The sequence below is a fragment of the Bacillus rossius genome, chromosome 1 (assembly GCF_032445375.1).
Source record: "Bacillus rossius redtenbacheri isolate Brsri chromosome 1, Brsri_v3, whole genome shotgun sequence".
In the NCBI taxonomy this organism is placed as follows: Eukaryota; Metazoa; Arthropoda; class Insecta; order Phasmatodea; family Bacillidae; genus Bacillus; species Bacillus rossius.
In genome coordinates, this window is record NC_086330.1 from 296268797 (window position 1) to 296289067 (window position 20271).

At 34.8% G+C, this 20271-nt stretch overlaps 2 protein-coding genes across 4 annotated transcripts in view; both read right to left on the reverse strand.

The window, feature by feature from the left end:
* The window catches only part of LOC134527781 (solute carrier family 35 member E1 homolog), a 308654-nt gene that overhangs the window by 97494 nt on the left and 190889 nt on the right, over positions 1-20271 (reverse strand). The window lies entirely within an intron of this gene.
* Positions 5198-20271, reverse strand: part of LOC134527775 (mothers against decapentaplegic homolog 6) — a 52966-nt gene continuing 37892 nt past the window's right edge. The window contains exons 4-5 of the mRNA XM_063360711.1: positions 18178-18387; positions 5198-16288 (exon numbers count right to left, since the gene is read on the reverse strand). Coding sequence (XP_063216781.1) covers positions 15966-16288; positions 18178-18387 — 533 coding nt within the window. The 3' untranslated portion in view covers positions 5198-15965. The remainder of the gene's footprint in view (positions 16289-18177; positions 18388-20271) is intronic.

Genomic DNA, 20271 nt, shown 5'->3' on the forward strand with positions numbered 1-20271 from the left:
TGGGTCGACGTCAAGGTTATGTTACAATAAACTAGAGAATTATGGTGATTCATATAATTTATGATAGATATTTGATAACAGTTTATTTATATGAAAACTTGTTCATAATTTTATTTAAACCTTATAGCTAAACACCAGTTTTTAAGATTAATAACAAGTCATCTACACGTGAACTGTTTTGTCGACTGTTTATAAAGTGAAGCGAAAAGTTAATGTGTTTTTCATTGCTTATTACAACAAAAATTTCGGCAATAAAGGTTAATAATTCTTGCATTTTAAAAATCTGATTACTAGTATAATTTCAAGTATTTATTCTTTTATTATTAAAATAAAAATGATTCAATTTTATTCATAAAAGTATGCAATCATTTCATCAATGTTTGGTTATGATGTCACGTTAAACTATCGTCCATAAACCGACTTTACAGACAAACAATTTTTTTTTTTTCAATTCGAGGCATATTTCTGTATATATTTAATTAATATTTTATGTAAAATTATTTAAATTTAAAAATATATTTGTGCAAAATACCACTGACTGACTCATTACGATTGACTTGAAATCTTTCAACCGATTGAAACTTAGCATAGTTACTCATTTTGTGATGTATGTAGATGCTCACTAAGATATGATTTTCCGAATATCAGCTCCCAAAGGGAGTTTTCGGGGTGTAAAATATCAAAATTCCAGTGTTTGGTAGAAAACACCATGGCAACGGCTGTTGCTTTGTTGATGCTTCATTCGTCTCTATGGCAACAACTAATTCACTGTTAGTGCAGTCCTCATCACCGTTGAAAGTTTACGGGGACTTTAAATATCAAAAATTGCCCTTTTTTTTCAATTTTATATCCTATAGACTTGAACTTGACAGTAATATTCCTCATGTTATGCAGGATGACGTTTTCCGAAAATCAACTCCCAAGGGTTGTTAAGCCCGGGCAACAGTGGGACAGCGGGATTTTGCATTGTTTATGCCTTCTGTGTCTCCATGGCAACGAGCATTGCTTTGATTTTTTTTTCCATTCGAGGTGCGGCAGTGGCGTACCCACAAGGAGGGCATGTATAATGAGCGGTGCAATTTTTCTGCCTGTAGACTGCCGTAGCGAACTACGGGTACATCAGTTGTACGTTGCGTGCTCGAGAATCGGGAAACAATCGGTGCTACTCATTTTCTCTCCGATACATTACAAAGCATTGCAATACATTTTTGTCAAAATTAATTGCATTTTATTTCATTTATTATTACTGTAAATGGGATATTTAGTCTCATTTCCCCCCCCCCCCCCCCCCAATTAGTATAGCCGTGCGAAGCTGGGTCAGGCAGCTAGTATATTATATATATTAAATTATATTGTTCTATTACAATATTCACTAAAAACACCTACACATTGAGTTGAGGCCATTAAGCTACTGACTCAAACACAACTTCACACCACGTTGCACTCAACGAGGTCCCTTTCATCTGAGGCGAGAAATTTACATTTCAGCTTTTCAATGTTTGTAACAGTCGTTTAAAATTATGCACCTTGTGATAATAAAACTTTTTTCTTCATGTTATACGTACAGATGTACAGTATTTAAATGAAAGTACCCGACTTGACAAAATGACCAAAAAATGTCCCCGAGTTTTGTATGAAATTAGGTCGCAATCACTACTGTTACTCAATGCCCAATTCTACTAAGCAAATCTAAAACATAATCAAAGTAGAGTTGAACTAATTATTCCATAGACCAATCACCGCAATTTGAGAATTTAGACTGACCTATCATGTACCAACCACTGCAATTCAAATTTGTTTACATTTACTTACCAATTGGGCTGCTTGGTGATGTTATTTCTCTCGTTGCTCTGTGTTTAGAAATTGAGCTCGAATGACATAAGTGTTCATAATTTTCTTGCCTTATTTCGGGAGGGGGGGAGGGGGGCGCAGTTTGAACCCCCAAAACACCCCCCCCCCCCCGGGTACGCCTATGTCATACCTTGTAGCAGCCATCTTCAAGGGTTTACTCACACAGCATTCACATAGGGTTATTCACACCTTCAAACATGGTTTCATCAAGGCATGCTGCAACATCGGGAACTCAATAAATTACATTAACTTGGCCTGAACTCAGAATCCAAAAAAATAGCGGTGACTTGGCTGTGAAAAACTACGATCTAGATTCAACATGCACGTCTGTGAACATTGTCCGTCGCCACTTAGTGCCTGAGCTCATTCTTTTACACAGAATTGGTTGGAATTTTACCAAAAAAACTAACAACTGCAGGTTCATCAGGAAAAAAAGAGTTCAAAAACATAGTATGACTTATGATTTAAAGTGAGCATCTGGATTATATTTAACTCAACAAATTCCTGCAACCACTGCAGAACTTTTCACTGTTGAAAAATGGTGTAATTAAATTAATTTGGGGGTAAAAATTTATATTTTCCATACATCTTCCTGCAATGTTGAACATATTTTTTTCATGATGAACCTGTATCCAAAGTTTTTCAATCAAACTCAGGTAGTTTATTATGGCCTATTTCACAGGAGTGGTGTCACAACTACAATTGTCATTATTATTACAAAGTGGCCAATGCTATGTATCGATTCACGCAAGCAGGAACTCAAGCTGTACTAAGTATTTCAGACACAGATGCCTATGAGACCACCCACAGACATCTCGATCCCCCAGGATGCTGTTAAGTTATCACTAGCATCTCAGCTCGGCCAGATTCTAAGTTCTCTATCCCACCTGACATTTTTACCTGTCTGTAAAGGATCATTCAGAATGATTGCCAGGATTCTTAACCCTTATTGTAAACTATTAATTTAATGGATATACACATTTGGCATCTTAAAATGTTTGAAAAGTTTAGAGTTTTAGACCTAGTTTAGTACACTTCAGTATGGACTCCATTTTATCTCTGGTGATGTTTAGCTAGTATTCAATCTCCTGCCAAATCTTATAAATCGTGTCCACGGTCACAGTTGCAATTGCTGCAGAGATCCTCTCTTTAAGGTGGTGGATGTTCGTCACCTCCTTACGATAAGCAATGTTTTTTATTGTTTATTATACTGCTCTTTCCAGCTTTTGCAGAAGCCTTTACAATTCCCTGAGTTTTCCCTGTCTGCAGAAGCCCTGCACTAGTGATGAGACACATCTATATTAAATAATGTGTAAATATATTTTTGCTTTGTAAATTGATGCATACAGTTTTGAAGGCAAATCAAATTCTTCCCACTATTCCCTCGCCACTAGCTCAAGTATTCAATCTCTAGCCCGCTTGGCTGTTTACTGAACTGCAAAGACTTGCTGACAACATGAAGATGAATGAATGAATAGGCTTTATGACTTATCGACAATGAGAGGTGAGGCAATGTGGATGCAGCAGTGATGGATTGAATGGCAGGGGAAAACGAAAGCAACCAGAGAAAGACACTTGCTCGCAGAAAAGTCTGCCATGTTTCCCGGATCACCTCGGTGGCAGGCAAATGATCCAGACATGCCAAAAGTTATGAACGCTTTGTAATAGTTACAAATTTTCCTTCACAGCTACGCTTTTATAATAGATTCTTCATAAACTACAATTTTTGGTGAATATTTTAAATTTTGCATATATCGAGAACAGTGAGTGCTTGTAACTTCAACAAATTCTCTTCAGGAGTCGTCGGCCATTTTCTGTGCGCTTGTTTGTCTTTGTTTTGTAATTCTCTGAGGAGGAAAGTTGATCTGCTAGCACCTCGTACATTGGAAATGGGTGTTGTGTGTGCTGAGCTATTTGTTTGTAACTGCGTGATAACCAGTAGTTGTTCTGTTAATTTCAAGGAGATGAGTATATTTCATTGTTAACCTTGAACTGTGCAAATTTTTTGAGTTATGGACAAGAAAGTTTCAATATTGTTTTAGGAGCATGTCCGATAGAATTTTACAGACCAACTTCACCTATTACTAATTACCTTTCTTGAAAGTTGCGCCAAGGTTAACAAAATTTCAGTCTTTAATTTTTGTATTAGATTACTTGATTATTTTATTTGTTAACTTAATCATAACAATTAGCTCGTTGGAAGGCTGGGAGAATGGAGAGAGATAGAGTTGTGTTACAGATAAGGCTGGAACCAACAGGCTTCACAAATGGACATAGCAGAATTTTTTCACCAACTGGAGGCAAATAAGTTTGAAAATGCATTGTAAATGACATTAAACCATCATTTTAAATAACACCATGATAGCTCCAGAACATTAGATATATCTTTAAACTAATCCGTAAATTAGTTTAGATGTAATAATGTATTTTAAAATTTTTATTTGAAATAAAAATATCTACTAGCATTAAGTTAAAATTGATTGCATACAATACAAGAGAAAGTAAGAAACTTTCAAGAATATAACATATAAATTGAAACACTTGTGAATACATTTGGCAATATGTATAAACTTGAAAAAGCTTAACAATCACTGATACAACAAAAAAATTAATTAGTTTGGTTTTTAATTTGGGTACTATTTTTTTATTATATAAACAATTGGAAAGACTGTGTTTCACTTATTTATCTCCAAACACACCCAAGGTATGCCACTCGCTCCTGCAAGTTTGCTGCCATAATAAACAAAATAAAATTTTGCTATATTATAAATATTGCTGATCTAAAAAAATCTATATTTACATATAAAAACACAGAACAAATTTTTGTGAGAATTTTATTCAAGTAATACACCTAATCTAACCTATCTGTAACTATTACCAAAAGTATCCTGAGAAGCACAAATATTAATCTGGTGTATGACTCCACATCAGTGAATAGTATTTTAACAAACCTATGCAATCTGTACACTGTTAACCTCAAAACACTTGGATTTCTTACCCTCGTAAATTATGCTAGTAAAAATCCTACTGCTATAAGAATAATAGTAGATATGTATTTATAACTTTTTTTAGAGTGTGGTTTTTCATGTCAACAGCGAGGTTGCTAGAGATGGTGACAGGACACGGACCAGGGTTGCGGCAGGGAGTAACCATGACTTATGGCAAGGAACCATCCAAGCAGGGAAACTACACTGCATCGCAATCAGGTTGGCCGTAGTCCGATGTGTAAGCAGTAGGCCTTCTCGCTCCACCCTGGTGGTAGATGTACACACATGTCCTTACACATTCGGCAATGAAACCATCCAGATAAGAAAAACAGGAGAATGGATGAAAACACTACAAATAGTTAAACATTTTTGATTTTATTTAATATATCAACATTCAATAACAAACTTTTTTTTATATTCCACAAGGACCCTGTATGATGTAGTCCGTTACAGAAAACTTGCTCTAATCAAAATTTACAAATTAACTGGTAAAGTGTAAATAATTTATATATATAATTTGATGTACATTTTCAATAGATATTAATTTTTTTTTAAACATATTACTGTGTACAAAATAACACTTATAATTGTTTCCTTTTTTTGGTTCGTTCAAAAATGAAATTTCAAGCAAGAACCAAAGTTTCAGTAAAAAAATATCTCACGTCACTTGCCAAGTAAAGACGAGAGTTCACCAATCCGCGATGATCTCAGCTGCAAAATCACTCAATGACTCGACTGAACGAGTTCTTAGTCATGACTTGCGTGGTTACATGATTGGTTTAAAAGCACTGACAATTATACAAAGCAACCTTTTTTTCTTATTTTTTAATTAACAAACTGGACTTTGTAATTAGTACTAGTATCAACACCTAAGCAATTAACACTGTTGGATATGTATGAATAAAATGGTTATACACAAAAGAGAGCATTTCTATTTTTTTCTGTACAAACGCACTGTAATGTGATGTTCCCAAAAACTCTATGGTGCGTGAGGAGGAATTATTGCATCCGCAAGCATGTGCGCTCATAATTCTGCACACGCCATTCGTTTGACCTGTCTGTGAGATGCGACACGAGCTAGTATTGCCAAAACTTATGACGCGTCAGTGAGAGAAATACATACATTAGATTCCTGTAATAACACGTTACTAACCTAGGAATGCACAACTCTATATTATATAATTACATATTTTTGTAAAAAATTTTTTGAAATCCAATGTTAATGGTCAGATCCCCACAAACTGGTGTGGTATGTCATTGAGATAAGGTTAAGAGGGTAGGACGTAAACATCGGAAAATGAAGGTTCACAACTAGTGGTACTACCACTTCTTTGGTGCAATAATTGCAGCGAAACCATTTGCCGCAGTGGCATGAACAGTGTGTTATGACCATGTACACTGTAGAAGCTGCCATGATTCTCATTGCTAGCACATCACCTTGTACAATTCTTTGTCTCCCGCCTTAGTGTAATTGCATGAGCAGTAAGTACAATGTGCTAATGCTGCCACTTCAATGTACTGCTTCAGCATGTGGAGACCTTTTACATATGGGCCATCAAACACCACTAACAAGTACCTTAAATAATTAGAATATATCTCATTTTAGAGTTCTACATCCATGAATATGTGCATTTTTCTGACACACAACTTTGTCAATTTTTATGTTTGACAGCTTAACATTATTACAGAGTTTCTCAGAGAGAGAAAAATTGGTAAATGGTTGGCTAGCCTAATTCTCTGGAAAACCAAAGTATTTTTTTTACCTACCAGTAATTTAATATCTTGCATAGGATTACAGCCTAATTGAAAGAGAAAAGTCATTTTCTCCACACTTACAAAGGATGCTATTTTGTTTTGTGCATATGATTACATGAAGTTATAAGTTCCCATTAAAACTTTTATGAAAAAAAATCCCCAAATGAAACAAATAACGAAGATAAGTTTGCTTATATTAAGGTATTAAGGCTGTTGTTTGCTTGGACGAACAGTCTGCAGAACTTACAGACAGAAAACCATTAAACAAACTATCAAGATTTAAGAGAGGTGCTTGAACACAAACCGCTTTAAGCAAACTGTTAAAATTAATTTAACAGCACTGCCAAAGCGTACGCTGTTTTGGGGTGCTTCCATTTGCTACCTCGTCTTTAGTTCATTACCTACCTCCACTAGGATTAAGTCCAGATTACACCAAGGACTTTACTATACTCACCAGTAACTTTTTACTAGCTGCTAATAAAACTCAGTTCCACTTATTCACACCCATTAAATTTCAATAATGTTCAAACCTGGTCTTTCTTGATTCTCACTTGCCACTGCTGGGTTTTGATTTGTTAAAATCTCTAAATTTGACAATTATTCAAAGTATAAAATGGTTTTAAAAAAACTAACAATTTTGTTAGTATCATAGATTCTACATTAAAATAACAAAATAATTAGTATTTAAAAAAAAATGATTGAATAATAATAACTTAACTTCACGACAACCCCATTCTGTGTCATTTTTGATTATGCATTATTATATGCCTAACTCTTGAGATCTATATTTGTATTCAAGTCACTATTTTTAAGAACCAAATTCAAGATTAGGACTTGAGAAAAATAACATCTTCTGACCCATCATTAGACACCTGAAAAAGGGGTGTAATTTTTTCTTGAACACATAATTTGCAACAAAGATTAAAGTTATTTTAAGTGCACTTTTACTTAATGACTTAGAATAAAAAAATAACCTCGCTGATTCTATTTTGTAAATGCAGGAAAATTTTGTCAATTTTAAGTTCATCTGAAGTTGTACTGCCCTGGGCAGTCCTGAAGTTAGATCGGCCCGGCCAGTGATGTGAGCGCGTCTGCCACATGAGCACTGCGTCGGCAGAGCGATATGCAGGAAGAGGAAAACTAAATGGTGTTGAAGCATAAAAAATAGGTACAAACTAAATGGCAATTTCTCTATTTGTTATCATGTGTTTTTGTTTTATTTTTTATAGGAAAGGACTCGCAGATGAGGTTGATATAATTGAAAGTTCAATAACATCACTTCCCTCGTGTGTGTCTAACAGCCAGTCTGTTTGGTCTGTGACTAGAAGGTAATTCAATTTCTTTCTTCTGGTAATTTCCTGTGTTTAGCTCACTTAAACCTTTCTCATGTTCGCCTCGAGAGTCTCCTAGCCTTTACAGCGTGAGCCTAACTCCCCTCCTGCAGTTATGCCCCACAGAAGTGGCATGCACGAGTGACGTTCGGCATCGGCCGTCGCCGGATCTTGTTTTTAGGTTGATCAGCTACACCACACATACGACCATGCATCATTCTGACATTTCGCACTGAGTGTGTCATAGTGAACTATCATAGTGGCATATGTTGGTGCCCGTGGATTACATCAGCATGAGCGCCTCCTGTGTTAGCAATGCTAATTGGCTAGGCAGCCATCTTGCCGAGAGGGTAGCGGCACGTCTCCTGGTCGTAACCCGTACAGTCGCCCACAATACCTACATCAGTGTATTTGATCGCCACCTGAGATAAACAGACACCACTCTGTGGCGATGCTCTACGGTGATTTGGCGCCGGGCATCTTTCATCTTAACCACTCATTCCTGGACCCCAGACATTGGCCGTGCTTTCACCCCACATTATAAACACTTCAACACTGGCAGATTTCGCAGTATTTAAGAAAGCTTTTCTGGTGCCACTTTCATCAGTAAAAATGATTAACACAGCCTCTTTTAAAGCAACAAACAGCAGATTAAATAAAAAAATTGGAAGAATTGCTTCTGCAGTACATAAGCTGTCGTTCAAAAAACAAGCATATAATGAAGATACAAATGCAGTGATAGTCGGTTGTCACCGGGGGCTGGAGAAGCAGATAAAGCTGCTTCACTGGCAGCCAGAGAGGAGAGGCAGGAGGTGGGACACTGCTGCTAGCTCTCCCTCTCTCTCACTCACCCTTCCAACTTGCTATCCTGTCTCAACTGTCGAGCCTGTACCAGTTCAGGACGCAGTCAAAAGTGGCACTACTGATGCAGCTTAAAGGCAGAGTTTGAATTTTTTTTTTTAGCCAAGCACTTCCCCTAGAATTGACAATGAGTTGGAGCAGAAGTATAAAACAACTTCACAGTAGGTCATGTAGAGATTTTCAAATCAAATTAATTTGGTTAGAAATTCAAAAAAATTGGAGACTATATTTTTTTTTTCATAAATACCTACTTGTTCCATGCATTTTTCTCTACAATGGGCTACTTTCAAAATACTTTTGATGAGAAAGTTGTGTAACTATAGCAATCCTTAGATGAGAGCCTATTTGTGTAGAAATTGGTGTAAAATAGGACTGGGGGGAGGGAGGAATAATATAGTTTATTTTTTATTTTTTAAGTTTTCCGAAATCGCCAATTTTTCTGGTCTTTACAGTCACTAATAGTCTCATTGAATTACTAATGTGTCTAAAAATTTAACCTTTACAGAGGACACCTTCACATAAAAAAAATATTGCAGACAGCAATTGTATTGCAAATCAACTTATGTTTATAGTGAAAGAGTTTGTATGGCAAAACTGCAAAATTGTAACAACTGTGTGATACCTGACAGCACAGTATAAAGTGAATAATGATGGATGTACACATTTTTTCATGTCAGAAAACAAAGACTGATAAGTAAAAATAAAAAGATAAATATGTACAATTCACAGCAAATCAGCCAAGGTTAGCTATGGTCAGTTATGAAATAAGTAAACGCAAGTGAAATTCGATAGAAGGAATCGAGCCATTTTAACTGTACAAAACTATACAGAAAAAAAATGAATAGTGATTATGGATGACATGATGTAAAGAGCATGGATGCACAAATATTCTGCAATATTGTATGTGTGTTATCACTCCTCTACTTAATTACTAAGCACAGTTGCAACCAACCTTTGTAGATTTCTGCATGGTATTTCTCTCACTTCCAGCACTCTAGTTAAGCAAGCTGGCAGCACAATGGTGTTATTAAGTCTTACGTAAGCATGTCCAAATTATTGATCCTTGGAAAATAAAAATAAATTTCATATCACTTTAATGGAAAAATTATCCACATTTTAAAAATAAATACTCTTTAATTGATGCTAAACTGTACAGCTGCCACAACTATAAATGTGAATACTGTATTCTCCAGCGTATAAGACAAGAATTTTATGCACAAAGAGATTATAACTGCTACTTATCTCATGTAAACTGTACTTCTATCACTGTTACATAGAGTCTGCACACCCAGCAGTACTTATGCTACTGTTGCACAAACAAGAATGAGAAACAACTAGTTTTTATAATGAATAGCCTAGCATGAGCCAGCTATTTACCCTTGTATCTCCACTCACAACCTACCCTTGATGGTCTTTATCTTGCACCCTTTCTTAATGATATGGTCGTTGTTTCTATGCTGTCAAGTTTAAAACAAAGGTAGTTAAAACTTATCTCCCCTTTTTTTTTATGCTGGTCGACAAGTTTTGATGGGTTCATGCAATATATTATGTTATAAATTTAATTTAAATTTTTTGTCATTGGAAACCTGGCCTCGTCTTACATGCCGGAAACTACAATGATACAGAGCTTTTTTTTTCTTATGGTGATATCACATTTAATCTATGCGTATGTAAAAAAAAAATACAAACAAGAAAGAAAGAAAACTCCAACATGACTGAAACAATTCATGACGTCCATGTGATGTAGATGTCGTACCAAACTGAGTAACGACAGAGGGGAAGGGTTTGAGTCGCACCCGCCGTAACCACGCTAAATAAAAAATGTACATAATGTTACGTACTCAGCAAGATTCTCAAAATATATAAAAATAAAACACATAAGTAGAGATGGGCTCCAAAACATAGATACTATCGATACCGACCCATGTCTCTTCTATGTTCCACCAATTCCAAGTTGAATCCCAATTTTATTATGTATTTATTCTATTTCAAGTAAGTTAAAAAAGTTAGACATATGCACTACAGGACAAGGCCTTTTTTACACTGTTCAATGGAAAAATAATGCAAAATACAGGAAACAGAACAAAAATAATTTGTACAGCATTGGATTAAAGTATTAAACAGAAAAAATGAATAAATTTCAGAAAACTATAAAATCTGGAAATGTGAAAAAAAAAAGAAGTTTTATAGATTAAACAATAAATATATTTTCCTTACTGTACAATGAAAACACACACACATTGTTTAATTTTATATATATACATATATATGTGTGTGTGTATGTGTGAAAAAAAATGAACAAAGAATTCATTTTTAATCCAGAATAAAGTTTTAAGAAATATTAATGCTGCAACAAAATCAATACAGTATAATTAAAGGCACATTTGGGTTATAACTAGGAATCGGTAGATAATTATTTTCATTGGACCAAATTTTATTTTTAATAACTGGCAATTTCGTTCAAAGCAATGTGTATTGTATTGTGAAAAAACTAGGCATCCAAGTTATCCACTACCCGACGCAAGTGACATTTTGTCATTTCCAACTCTTCGAAAACAGTTACCAGTATCGACAAAATCTGTATAGTCCCATCTCCACACACAAGCATTTCAAAAACGACATTACCTTGTTAGACATCACTAGAAAAATTTACATATACATATATATATTTATATTTACAAATATTTCATTTTGACACTGCACAGTACGAGTTTATTTGTCTCGAAGCAACACAGTGATTCGTCAAGGGTTAAAAAAAATTCATACAAGTTAAAATTATTTGGTTAAATATCATATAAAATCTTTATATTATATATATATTTTGATTGTTACCTTTTTCCTCAAATAAAAAGTCTTTATAAGTTGAACAAACAAAGGAAACTGGCTTAACACTTAAAAGAATGTAAGGAAAAAAAAGGACAGTCATATGCTCTTGATGCAAAATAAAAAGAATCTTTAAAGGTTTTATTTCTTTTTGAGAAATCAAAGCTATAATGACCGCTGTATTCACTTGCATAGCTGAAGCACTTTGTCCGGGTACATTGAAGCTGTGAGAACAATTGAAAAAGAAGATATAATTTCTTTTTTACACGTGTATGTTACTAATTACATATTCCCTGACATCCACTTTCTTTACTCCCCCCACCCCACCCAGCAACATGCCATACATTGAAACCCAACCATGTGTGTATCTGTCAGCCTGAAATGTTCACACTCTGCCAACCAAGTGGCACACTGATATCAAGCTGTTTCACAAACCTCTACAGAATATTTCACAATTACGCGTCGCAATGCACCTAGCACAGCCTACTTTGAATTTTTTAGTGTTTTAACAACAACTAATAAAGCAACATTGACAGCTGACAAGAAATACCGTGCTGCCATCTATTCTCTTGCAGAAAATTTTACAAACAACACATACTGTAATGACTCAAATCTAAGAAACTGTCAATTCTAATACACACTCTTAATACTTAAGATTCAATAAAAAAAATTAACTATAAGCTTAAGATGCACTTCAATTTAAAAGTCATAAAAAAGTCCCTTAAAAGAGAGTAAATGCAGTAAAAAAAACACTACTTGACATTATAAAACTTATAAGACATTATTAATTCCAGTACGCCTGCGAACTGTTAAATCACACACAATTGATAAACTATAGTGTGTCATACTTAGTTTGCTGTATGTATTCAACCGAGATTTCATTTATTTTCTCTTTACAATTCACAATTTCTACAATTAGTCTGTCATTTCAGTGTGCTTTGTTGCCAGATATACCATACAGCACAAAAGTTTTCTACCCAAATTTATTATGAAATTATAATTGTTCAAAATGTACCTGATATGTGATTGTATCATGTAAAGGAAAATTTGGGAAGATTTTTGAAATACATTTTCTTGTATTTCAAGAGCATCATCTGATTATATTCAATTTTAACTTCTAAGGAGATGTTAACTGAAAGACACTATCTTGGTTTCAAGTGTTTTGGTCAACAAATTGTTTGATATCATTTCATATAAAATGATATTTTGGCTCTGTTTGAGCACAGTACATAATTTAATGGAATGCCTTGTTATTAAAAGTGACAGACTGCTACAAATAGTTTCTCCTGTGAAATAATAATACATGTTAAGCATATAATGATATAATTATTACCTTTTCTTTCAGAATGAAAACTGTAAAAATACCTTCAAAAGATCAACAAATAGAAAATTTTTTAAATATTAATCAAGGTGAAACTCTTCTATACTATCTGATGCTCAAGTGGAGCGGTCAACACAAGTTGAGCCCTGCCTGGGTGAAGGTCCCTGCATCGCGCAGTTGTGAAACACATTCAAGGACAGGTGCAGATACCACCATTACTATAACTTTAAGGCAGTCTTTTGAGTGAGAGGGGGTCCTTCACTTACAAACAGCAAAATGCAATGGCAAAAACCACTTTCAGTAGCAAAACTGCACATTATAAAAGCAAATACTACAAAAAGATATAATATATTGCACTTTAATGAAAATAATTTGGGCTTGAGACACCACATCATTCACCTGGATGTAGATAACTATGTAACATAAAAAAAAAAACATTTATTTTGACCTTGGAACACAGAAAAAATGTGTCCCCCAAAAAAATATTTATGGGTTGAAAAATTACAATTAATTATAAAAGCAAAATGAATAGCAGGCTAGTAAGTTAAACTAATTTTTTCCATACATTTTAGCAGCACAAATGCAGTGCAAATTCAATAGTACTCTCGTCTACTGCTGCAAAGGACAAAATTAATTTATGTTATTCTAAAAGCACAAATGAAAAAAACCATAATAAACCATGGCAAAGTTGAAAAAAGCGTCAAAACCAAAAATTTAAATATAAGGCCTATTTAATATTATATTTCATATACAATTTACCGTATTTACCCAAATAATCCGGGCATAATTTTGCGTAAAATGCATGCTGAAAAAACATGGTGTGGCTTATTAACTTGGCAATGTTGCATAGCAAAGTTCTATTAAACTCCAAGGTTGGTTAACATGATGTCTCTTAATGAAGCTGGACATCTTGCATGTGGTTCGAAAGTGTGTTTTTATATTTTGGTGAGAGATGATTACTGGAATTTCGCGGTTGTGATCATGTACAGCTGCTGAAAATACCTAAAATATTAAAAATTATGAACAGATGGAAAATAGTACAACAGGAAGAAAGTACATTGCCGTATACATGACTAGCAGAAAAAAACAATGTTAATAAATGAAGGATAAATTTCACATCAAGAAAAGCCTTAGACTGAGTTTCTAAAGTCCGCAAGAAATGCACGGATGCAACACAAAAAACTATGGTAGTTTTAAAAAAACATTCAATTTGCAAGATGTCACCAACCCCACAACTTAAACTGTTAGAAGAAAAATATTTATCATCGAACTTCTTTTCAGAAAGTATTCTCAGTAAAACACACGTGTAATTCTTAATAATTTGATTTAAAACATTTTTATTTTCTCTATGTGATAATTTATATATTTGAAAACATGATGTGTGATATGTGTGATACACATAGTCAGCATTTTTAAAAGTGTTCAGAACACTTTACTACAAACATAGATGATGGAAACACAAGATGTTTAATGTTGGCTGATGCATTGTTTTTTTCCCCTCTTGTGTAGTTTCATAAACTGTTGATTCACAGCACGGTTACTTAACATTTTGGCTTGCGTTTCTTGCGTGGTTTATGAACCCGGCACTACTTCCTTTGTACACTTCTGTATTTTTATTTTAGTTTTCATCTAGCAGTAATGCAAATAAGTGGAGAACCTTTAATATTTTTACATGCAAAAAACTCAAATAAAACAAAGAATTACAGGACAATATGGTATTTTACAGATTTTGACTAGTTTGCAGTAAAAGATACTGCACCAACGCTTCAAAAGTTTGGTTTATTACAAATTCTGTTGCTTCAACTTCCCATATCCAAACATCTTGGAGAAAAACTCACACGTAAAAAGAAGTAATTTGAGTTTCAAAGACTGCCGTCTTGATATGTGTGCCATGCCGAAGAAGCAAACCCTTCGGTAGCTGCCCCGTAGCAAAGGCGTTACTCAAGTAACTATCACAGCAAAATGTTCTGAGCTACAGCAACACAACTCTAAACAGGACACAAAGAGTTTTATATGTAATTCACCCAACAATAATACGAACCCTGCATCGCAGACGTCTTCAAACATCTTTAATGGCATTGTAAGGTGACTGATTGTTTACTGATTACAGACACACAAAATTTATTTATTATACAACAAAGTTACAAGTTGAAGATTTTTTTTTTAAAAAAATGATGGTTCAATAAGTAGGCCTGCATGAACACACACTTTTTAATTTGAATCAAATTTAAATATATCTAATTAATTTACCATAAGAATGTCAAATTTCAATTATAAAAATTAAAAAAAAAAAGAATGCAAATTATTATGATTTTTTTTGCAGTTTGTATGTTACATTCTAATAACAAATTGTACAAGTTTTTCATTTAACCGCAATGAATTTTTCATCATGTTAGTGGATTTAAACACAAATACATAACTACGAAATACAAAATGTTCACCAGTTTTAGAGTTTCTTTAATCATTTCTGAATTTCAGATAACATTGCCACATAAATTTTAGCTTTCTGCTGTTTGCTGTGCACACATTAAAATTTAAATAGTTCTTACATTTTTATAGTTAGGAAAAAGTAGCTTATAATTCATTCCAATAATTTAAAAGCTGACAACTGGTTACCAAACTAGTCAAAAAAATGTTATTTTAAGGATATGTACTAGCAATGCAGTCCGTAAACTCCCGGACATCGAAAGATTCGCGAAGGCACAGAATAAATCCAAATTATGTTTACCCTTCTTAATTGCATACAAACTATAGCAGAGGCATTTTGAATTTGATGAGACAGCAAGGGCACATCATATGATGCAAGATTCATAAAAGATGTCAAAAAAATTTTCTTGATTTTGGTAGGAGACATTATCATTATGATCTTGGGACAAACTGGCTGGTTAGACCATAAGTTGCTTCAAAACAGAGATCCAATTGTTATTTGTAAACGTAGAATAGTAGTCACGATATAAACAACTCATATCTGATGGTTTGCTTCCTAGGACTCTGCGTCGCGCACGGACGGGGGGAGGGGAGGGGCACGGACGGGCATCACCTGCACGACACCAGCAGCACTTCCAGCCAGCACGGACACGCGGTCACCTCCTGGCGCGAGTACTTGGGGCCCCAGCCCTTGGCGAAGCTGATGCGCACGGAGCAGCGGTCGATGGGGCCCGAGGCGGCGGGGGCCCAGCGGGGGGGGAAGCTGGCCGCTCGGCCCGCGTCGAACACGTTGAGGCAGTGGCCCGGCGGCACGCGGTACACCAGCAGGGTGCGCGTGTCAGGCCCGTCCAGGGTGGGCGAGTTGACGAAGATGGGCGAGTCGGAGCGGTTGTACGCCCACACGCCGTCTCCTTCCAGGCTGAGCATCACGCCTGCCGACAAAATGTGAAGCCCTGGTAACAACACTCTGAAGGTACGTGAATATTTAAATTATAGCCTGTAAGGTAAATTCTGCAATCACAAAAATATTTACCCTTAAATCATGTTAAGAAAATTGTGATTTGTATAGACTGATTCCATTAATGAGATTGATAAATTCCAGGGATTGATAAAAATTTATTCCCTGACCAGAATTAATCAGCTGATTTCAGTAATGTGATAAATAAATACTGAGACTGGAATTCATCAATTTTAGTAATAGTATTTATTAATTCTGAATTTGTTATTAACCAATTATGGTATACGGATGAATCAATTTCAGGAATTTTATTTATATACCCCTCACTACGGACTGATAAATTTTAGGACTGGAATTGATTTATTTCAGAAGCAGTGTTATCTCACATATACTTTCCGACTATATGCTAATAAAGTTTTTAACATTTGTTTGGTGTTACGGCTGTACTTCTCTAAGCCTGCCCAGTAGCTTAACCAGCACGTTTCATAGTTAATCAAGATAACAATAATTTACAGAAAGTGATATATCAACTGTGTGAATAATTTGATGGGTTCCATTTAAAATATGTTTAAGGTTGTGATGTAATCTTCCAGTGTGTCTTACTTTGTGACTGTAAGGAGTATAAATAATAAATTACTAATATGCGTTAAGAATTCTTTATTTAAGAATGGGTTTCACAGAACCTATATATGAAAGATTAGATAATATAACCAATCTGACACTAATATGTTAATTCCTTAAACAACATTAAATCATTAACTATGTGTCTGTTGGCGAGATTACTAACAACTCAGTGTTTTGCTAAAACCGGTTAACATCGCAAATATGTTATATTTTAATAGGGTAATTTTCCTAAAGTATATATAAAGTAGACACATCACTGGGGAGGGATATCACACGGCTCTCAGTGGGTAGAAGCTCGGATTTCTTCTTCTTCAGAACCACCAGGTACTTCCCTCGTGGACTGCAGCTAGGAGGCGTATGCTGGAATGGACTACTAGACTACGGCTGGCTATAGTTGTTCTGGAACTAGGCCTCCACCAATCCGTTCGGCATCTGAAAAGTTGAAGTAATAGGAAAGGTCTCACCGAATCGAAGACAGATTAATCATCGGTCTAAACGTTGGTTTGTCTGTGACCCATGTTCTAGGTCGTTTTAGCAGGAACCATACATCAAGACATCACATGGGCGGGTTGAAACAGATGAAATTTTAATAAATATGCAAACCATGCATATCACAAGATAGAATTATCTTCTTAGAATATCTATCGTCTATGTAGTACGCCGAAAATATGTAAGACACAAACTAGAACAAGACCTCAGGTCATTTCACCATGGTCAACTATACATTCTCTCCCCACCGTAAACGGCCATCTTTTTTTTTAAATCTCTCGCTTGTTGTAGCAAATCCAGGCGAAAAAAAAAGAAGACTCGTTAACACAGCAAAGACAGCGATGTGGATTTGGTTATTTTGTCTATGACATAATGCTTGACTCATGAACTGTAATAAAACTGAATACTATCCCAAGGAAATGTGTACATGACCAAATAGAAACAAGCCTAGGAGTTTGGATTAAATCAAAATGTGTATCCTGGGTTGTTAGAACTCACATACATTTAAATATCAATAAAATAATATGTACATAAAAGATGAATAATAATATGACACAAATAATAACTGTAAATAATCTGAGTAGTTACAGCAGAATTGATTGAATAATTCCAGTAATGAGATAAATTAATTCCAGGACTGGAATCAATTAATTTCAGTACTCAGATTGAGTGATTGATCCCAGGCCTAATATAAATAAATTCCAGTACCACAACTGATGAGATTCCCACACAGAGGCACGGGCAACTCACCAAGACCGATCTTGGCTCGGGTGCGGCGGACGGAGTCGTGGGGGGGCACAGGGGACAGACTGCGCGCGAGCGTAGCAAGGCAGAGGCCGTCACCGCGCGGCAGTGATGCAAACACGTTGACGGCCGGCACCTCGACGGAGAAGAGGCGACCGACGCGCGTCGCCAGCTCCCAGTAGGCCAGCTTGCACCACTCTCGCTCCCCGGCATCGCCTGGAACACCACCACCACCTGTCCCGTGATGGCACATCCCGTCCTCTCGGCACAGCAATCAAGTCAAATGGCAGATTTGTTTATTTAAGTTTTACTTCTTTAGGCGCGCTGAGAATGAAATCTGAATAATGCACTATGTAACAAAAATTTAACAGGATGAAGTGCAATGCCCATTCCCTTTTCTTCCAGTAAGAAACTAAATTAAAAACATGCTTTCGTATATTTTTTAATATTAAAATAACATCTTAACACTACCAGTAACTATTTTTTTTTGTAATATTGAAACTAGCAAACATAGTTTCTGTGTATTTGGTTTTCTTAAGGTTTACTAATAATTGACTAAGCTACAAATTTATTGTAAAACAAAATCTGTGTCAATGACATTTACGTAAAATAAACACGGTGTTAATGACATTTACCACTTCGTTGGTTCTCTTTAATATGGTGATGGCTGCACCCTCTCTTCATTTTGATGTAAACTATGTATATGCTTTAGTTAATATATCAAATTAAAGATTGCAGTACAAAGGTCATACCTATTTGGCTACCTCTGGCCCATGATTTGTAAAAATGAACTTTTAACATGCATGTTAATTTACAGTTATTTATTCATACATGTAAGTACAAGAACCTTTTTTATTTTGTTTTTTTCATTTATAATTATATTTTGTCTCAAAAAAATTTGATTTTGAAAAGCAGTACATATATTGTTTTGTACCCAACTTATTTCAAACTTACTCAGAAATTTTTTATAGTTAATATTAGCATCTTGGACCCACAATTGATTTAATTTTGAACATAACTTTTGAAACCAATATGGCATCTTTTGGTTACTGTACCTCTCCCATAACTAAATCTCTTTATCTTAAACCATAAAATTTTGCCTTTAAGGGGCCTACCGAATAGTTTATCGGTGTTAGTGAGGTGGGATTATAAGTGCAACACTTGCTGGTGCTTCTAGTGCCATATCTTCTCTAAATGCAAGGCTTTTAGTTCTGTGCATAGAGCAACTATGAATTTTCAGCGGTAACCATAACATTAGATACCGGACAAGTGAAGCTGGTGTAGTGCAAGGAGGTCCTTGAGTGCTTTCAAGAAACTGTTTGAATATTGACTGCATTTATTTAACTGTAGTGTTAAATATTTTAACAGCTGTATTATACTGATAATCATTACTATCTATTCATGTGTTCTCTATGAGATATGAATATTTGTGTTAAATGTTTGTTTACTTTTAAGTATTTAGTTTTTGTTGTTCAATATGTATATGGTTTTATAAATCTATATTTGAATAGAAAGTGGTGCAAAAAATATACATATTTATTTTTTATTGTAAAGAAAACAGTTTGTACAAGGATAGCTTACATTTGTGATAGCTTACGTTTGATGTGAACTCAACAAAAAAGGTTCCAGAACTAATTCAGTCTATAAGAAACCATTTTGTAGGTCAGAAGTATATTTCAACAATTGTAATTAATGGTGATAAATGTATTTAAGGATGGGTGAACTATTAAATACATGTTCTACAAGACTCTAATGAAGAATTTTATGATAATTCATGAAGAACTTTAATATTATGTTTCACGAATTGGGTCATTCCATGTGAAATCAACCAATAAAAAAATTAATTTGGACCTTACCCCTTTAGATTTGAATGATTTTTGGTACACATGTTGTAGCCATGGGACAGTTGATAAATACAAAATTTTAAATTTTTTGGACTAATAGTTTTTGAGTAATAGCCATTCAAAAAATAAAAATAAAACACATTTTTTGCAATATTTGGATACAGTAAAAAATATATAACTTCAAAACTATTAGGTCTAGAGAGCTCAAACTTATTTTATTCTCTTCAGTATTTAATGGTCTTTAACCTGATATATA